Here is a 6,010-nt window from a genome sequence, read left to right on the forward strand (position 1 = left end):
TCCTAAAAAAAATGATACAATTTCTTATTTGATAACAATTTAACTTTAAATTTTACCTTTTACGCTTAATGAGACCACACAAATATCTTTAGCATATTTTAAACCACAAAATTCAAAAATCTTTCTTTATTTCTTAAATTTCGGTCATTCCAATGAATCTATATCAAATGAATTGAGACGGAGGGAGTACTTCGTTATGTCGTTTTGCGCTTTTGCCCAGTCTTATGGTGAGAGTGGTTATTTGTGAATTTTACCGCTAAAAAGCCCTCCGAAAAACCAGTCCGAACAATGACCCGACCCGACCCGTATGAGAACAAACACGTTTGACAGAGGAATTGATGGTAATTAGTCAGTTACAAATTCATGAATGAGAACCCCATATGTCTCTCTTCAAGTCTTTGCCATTATTAACTTGTCCACTCAGTAGACTCACAATGTCAAGAACCAATACCACATCAAAGCCTAAAGTCAACAAATTGCAACAGCTAATTCACTCTGACCCTTCTGGTAAATCTCTTTTTTTCAAGCTAGTTTGAATTAGCTATAGTAATTTTAATTATTTGTTTTAACTCCATTTTGACCTGTTTTTTGTCCAATATTCAATAATTTTCACTATATGATTTTGTTCATGGGTATAGAACTGCATCCTGATGTTGTACTAGTTGCTCCATTCATTGTTCTGTCAAACTCTGTTATCCACTCTCCTTAATTGGGGCAATTTTATTACTACTCCACTATAATATTTAATGATTTGTCTTTTAAGAAAATTAAGAAAAAATAAATAAATAGGGTTCTCTGCAACCTGTTTACTGGTGATATCCATGCATGCTCATGTTTTACTACTCCCTCTGTCCTAATTTATGTGATACAGTTCGGATTTCAAGAATCAAACTTCTTTTATTTATTTGGACCGTGAATTCGGACATAAGTTTTTTGAAAAATAATTTACATAATTAGAAACTACATTAAACGTACTATAAGTCACAATAATTAACAATTTAAAATATTTAAAGGGAATATGAATTAATCGCGGTGAGAGAATTTCTTGTTTGACTCTCGAAATCCGAACTGTATCACATAAATTGGGACAGAGGGAGTATGTGTTTTGCTCCATTTGACCTTTTTCTTCCCATATTAAGTAATTTTTCATTGACCTCAAGAAAAATGAATCTCTTTTTAGTATATAAATTCATTATTTGTAATGATAGGTGGTTGGGAGAAATGCTGGGAGGAGGGACTGACGCCCTGGGATTTAGGGCAGCCTACCCCAATTCTTGTTCATCTTCATCAAACAGGTTGCCTTCCAAAAGGCAGAGCTCTGGTCCCTGGTTGTGGCAGTGTAAGTTATTTTCTTTTACCTACTGGTTCTTTCATGTGTATCGAACTGCTTAGTGATGTTGTACATCTTGCTTCACTGGTTGTGTCTCCTTTATTGGGGCAATTTTACTACTCCCTCCGTCCCAATTTATGTGATGGTGTTTGACTGGGATCGGAGTTTAAGCATGAAAGGCAGACTTTTGAAATTTATGGTCTAAAATAAGCCGTATATATTTGTGTGGCTAAATCATTTCATTTAGGGCAAAATGAGAAGTTTTAAGTCAAATTTTTATAGAAAGGTGTCTTTTTGGAACAAATTAAAAAGGAAAGAGTGTCACATATATTGGGACGGAGGGAGTATAATATTTGATGATTTGTCTTTTAAGAAAATTAAGACAAAAGTTAGGGGTTCTTTGCAGCTTGTTTACTGGTTATATCCAGAAATTGAGAGGCCATGCATGCCTAATTTCCATAATTATGGAAGGACGGCTGAATTCTATAGTTTCTCTGAGTTCTCCTCGAAAGAAAATTCAAGTGGAAGCTTGCACCGCTAGCTCTCCTGTGGGTCATTTGGAGGGAAAGAAATAAGAGAGCTTTTGAGGGTGTGCAAGTGAACTTTCTTCAGTTGAGAAGTAGTCTTTTATCTTTTAATTATTTTTGGTGCACCCATGGGGTTCATGTATGTATAGATGATTGGGTGATGGTAGAAAACCATATCCTTTTTATAGGTTTTCTACTTTTCTGTATACTTCTTCTATACAGACATTTCTTTGCCAAAACTTCAATAAATTATCACTTTATCCAGAAAATATATATATATATATATATATACACACGACATGGGATCAACCATGTGTAGAAAACATGGTTCTGATATTGTCATCAGAAGGCTGTTGGACACTCAAACATTCATGGGTATAACCAACCAATTTGATCCTTTCATTTTTTTCCTTTTGTTGCATAATATGCACCACCACCTTTATTCTACTGCTTTATTGCAAGAAAAGCTTCTTCTCTTTTTTATTTTTTTATTTTTTATAATACTGTTTTGGTACTGTTTCTTTTCGCTTAGTTGAAGTATATGTCATGCAGGGTCATGATGTGGTTGCAATTGCATGCCCTGAACGCTTTGTTTTTGGCTTGGATATATCAGAAAATGCTATTAAGCAAGCTACAAAAGTAAGAGCTGATACTTTTAGTCACTTTGGTCTGCTATTGCAAGCCTTCTTATACGGTTTAAAAGATTTATGTTACAGAACTGCAGTAGTGTTGCAACCTCTCTGCTTATTATTCGCTACTTACTCTCCCTGAGGAATAATTTACTTTTCAATCCAATGTGCAGTGGAAACTATATGACTTCCAGACTGTTATTGCCTTATCGGTGCATCTTTGGCTGAAATATTCGTTTCTGCAAACGATATTCGTCTTCTGGTTTCCTCTGTGGCTCTGCCCTTTCTTTTTCTTTTTTTTTTTGGTTAAAATTTTTGAATCTCACTTGTCAAGGATCAAGAACTTGAACGAACATCTCTTTAAAAATTATATTGGAAGTTTGTTTCTTGTGGACTAAAAGAATCCAGACTAATGAGATAATGCCATTTGTCAGAATCCAATTGAAGGTCCTAAGTCTGTAACCATTTGAGATAATGTGCTGGGAACAGTTTCTAGGAGATTGGATGATGGAAAGTATTTTTCACCTTAGCTGGTTGCAGATCGCCTAAACTATCACTGAATGCCCTTCTGACTGTGTCCCTTTATGTTTGTCTTTGTTGAGCTACCCCGGGGGTGATGATGTTTGAGGGTAACATTTGCTAGGAGCCTCCATCGTGGTGTAAGGAGGAAGGAGGCTTTGGTTAGGTAATTTGGAATTTTCGATTATCTATTTTAGAAAGAAAGAATGATCTGATCCTTGGGAACTAAATGCTGTATAGTAGCAACTGATTAGGAGCTAGAAGTCGCCAGCTACATAATTCAGAATGCAACTCTCAAATTTTCTCTTTCATGTGTATTTTCATTACCTTCTATTTTGTTTTATTGGGTGCATAAAATTTACATTCTTCACTTGAAGGACCTTTAGCTTTTGGTCTGTTATAAGCTTCTTCGATCCCTTAGCTATGTCTTTCTCAGCTTGGTTGTTGATAGTGATCCTTTTTGAAAATTGTAAATTTTCATCTCGGATGTTTCACCTTTTTGTCCAGAAATTTGAGTGACACAGAACCCCAACCATGAGACTCAGCATTTAATTTTTCCATCATCATTTTGGGTAAAGGAAATGCAGTTCAGAGTAATAGTATAGCCAACAATAACATTTATGCTTCATATGTTGTCTGTTGTTCCTGAGGACCCATTTCAATCTTTAGTTCTAACTTCTTGAATTGGTTCAGAGGACAGGTTTATAGTAGTAATTTAGTTGGTCTGGTTCATGCCTTCTGACGCTTTCTTAAAGTATCTACATCTGTTTTTGCACAAGGTAGCTGTTTTCATCATCAAAAAGTGCGGAGTATTTTGCTTTTGTCGAGGCAGATTTCTTCACCTGGCGTCCCACTCAATTGTTTGATCTCATCTTTGACTACACGTAAGATTGGCACGACCATGTGTTTCTCATCTTACGAAATGACCAGTTGTGTGACAGCATTACATTCAAATTGGCAGTTTCTTTTGTGCCATTGAGCCAGAGATGAGATCACAATGGGCCAGCAGAATTCGAGATCTTCTAAAACCTGACGGGGAGCTTATTACACTGATTTTTCCGGTTTGTCAATAGCTCTCTTTCCATTGAGTTTCTTACCTTCTTGTTTACAACTTGTGACCATTTAAATTCTTCTGGAATAAAGAGCTAATACTCCAATATGATAGAATTTTCTTGTAATGTCATAGGAAGTTTTATGTTATGCTTATGTAATAGATCCAATAGAGGACTCGTTAGCTTTCCAAGTCAGTATCCTACAGGATATCAATGAAATTGTTAGTCTTTAAAGTTTTCCTTGTATTGATGGAAACATCATTTACTTGCCCTCTTAACCCAATGGGGAAGGGGCAAAAGATAGTTGTGTTGCAGGTCACACCTATAAATATGCTAAAAGGATTGGTAGCTCACTGTAATAATTTACCATGAGTTGGTAGATTGGCTATTTTTGATATTATTTCCTTTTATTTCTTCCTTGGTCTTGAGCTTGTTGGTGTTTTCCAGATAAGCGACCATGAAGGCGGACCTCCGTATAAAGTATCAGTTTCCGAGTAATCTCTATTTTCTTTTAATCTATTTCTAGATATGCCCCCCTCAGAGACTTCTCATTTTTTATGTTAATGTCGCTGAGTTTCAGCTAGCTTTTTTCTTGAGTTCATTGATATGAATGACTAACTTTTACTATCTCTCTGACTAGTTATGAAGAAGTCTTGCATCCCATGGGGATCAGGGCAGAATCGATTGTGGAGAATCACTTGGCTATTCCACCTCGGAGAGTGAGTACATTTGCTTAACATTAGGCAGTGACACTTGCATATTTCATTTGTTCACTGTGCAAGATTTGCATATTTCTTTGAGAAAAGTTTTTAGCTCTTCCTGAGCATGCCCAAAAGCACAACATTAGAAATCATTTCATATTAAAGACTAATACTTGGTCAACAGTTGGTTGGCTGTTTGTGTATATGTGAAACTGGAACCTTGTGATTTCCGCATAATGATATGCCATTGAAAATGAAATTATGCAAACACTAATCATAATCTTATTGGAATTTTGTATTTTTCTGCGAGGCGATTTCTCCTTGTGATAGGAGTCTTAAGTACAATCTTTTCTTGTTGTCTTTGCAGGGAAGAGAGAAACTAGGAAGGTGGAAAAGGTCCACCATATGCAAATCCTTGCTCTGAATATCATCCACCTTGTGGGTTGTTCATTCTCAGATTGTTCCACCTGCTATGTGATTCTGGTATTTGTATATTTTTGTATCAATGATCTGTGAATTATCAATTTTATTCTTAGATATTCTCAAAAGATGAAGAGAATAATTTTTTTAAACTATCTGAAATGTTGATTGTAATAGTAATAAGGGGTAAATTAACTGAGTATCCAATCAGAAAGGCCTCTCTGGGTACAACTAATAACACAATGCATTGTTTGAAGAGAGGAAACTTTGGAAGGGCGGGGGTTCTGTATTTTGCTGTCTGTTAACAGTAAAATCAAACAGTCTACTTGTCCATTAATAAGCCAGCCTCCAAATTGTGTTGGTTATGTTAGGCAAGTCCTAGAACTTCTCCTGGGTAGTAAATTTACGTCCATCTAGTGCTGTATTCAATTGTTTGGGCCGAAGATGAAGATATTAGTAGTGTTCTGTTTGGGCAATTCGCAGGAAGGGCGGTCTTTAATTTTTGTCCTTCTTTGGTAATTAAAAAAGTGGGGCAAACTTTTATGCGAAAAACTACTTATGCGGGCGACATTCGTCAGGGTTGTAATATACCCCTTCAGAGTAAAAATAAAATAAAATTCGCAAGACAAGATTTCATAGCAAACTATGCCTATTCGGGGTAGTATCGATTAAAAAAAATTCACAAGGCAAAGTTTCATAGTAACTATGCCTATTTGGGGTAGTATCGATTAAAAAAAATTCACAAGGCAAAGTTTCATAGTAACTATGCCTATTTGGGTTAAAGTTATGCCTTAAGACATAATTCTGTAGAAATTAAGTTATCCTACAGAGC

General features: G+C 35.7%; 1 protein-coding gene across 1 annotated transcript; it reads left to right on the forward strand.

The window, feature by feature from the left end:
- The first annotated feature begins 254 nt into the window (after window positions 1–254).
- LOC132056457 (thiocyanate methyltransferase 1) lies at window positions 255–5,436 on the forward strand. The gene is made up of 8 exons (XM_059448673.1): window positions 255–507; window positions 1,209–1,339; window positions 2,410–2,496; window positions 3,789–3,889; window positions 3,967–4,066; window positions 4,505–4,551; window positions 4,698–4,776; window positions 5,126–5,436. The coding sequence occupies exons 1-8, from the start codon at window positions 381–383 to the stop codon at window positions 5,180–5,182; spliced, it is 729 nt and encodes a 242-aa protein (XP_059304656.1). The 5' UTR covers window positions 255–380; the 3' UTR covers window positions 5,183–5,436.
- The last annotated feature ends 574 nt before the right edge of the window (window positions 5,437–6,010 follow it).

The sequence above is a fragment of the Lycium ferocissimum genome, chromosome 1 (genome assembly GCF_029784015.1).
Source record: "Lycium ferocissimum isolate CSIRO_LF1 chromosome 1, AGI_CSIRO_Lferr_CH_V1, whole genome shotgun sequence".
Taxonomy (NCBI): domain Eukaryota; kingdom Viridiplantae; phylum Streptophyta; class Magnoliopsida; order Solanales; family Solanaceae; genus Lycium; species Lycium ferocissimum.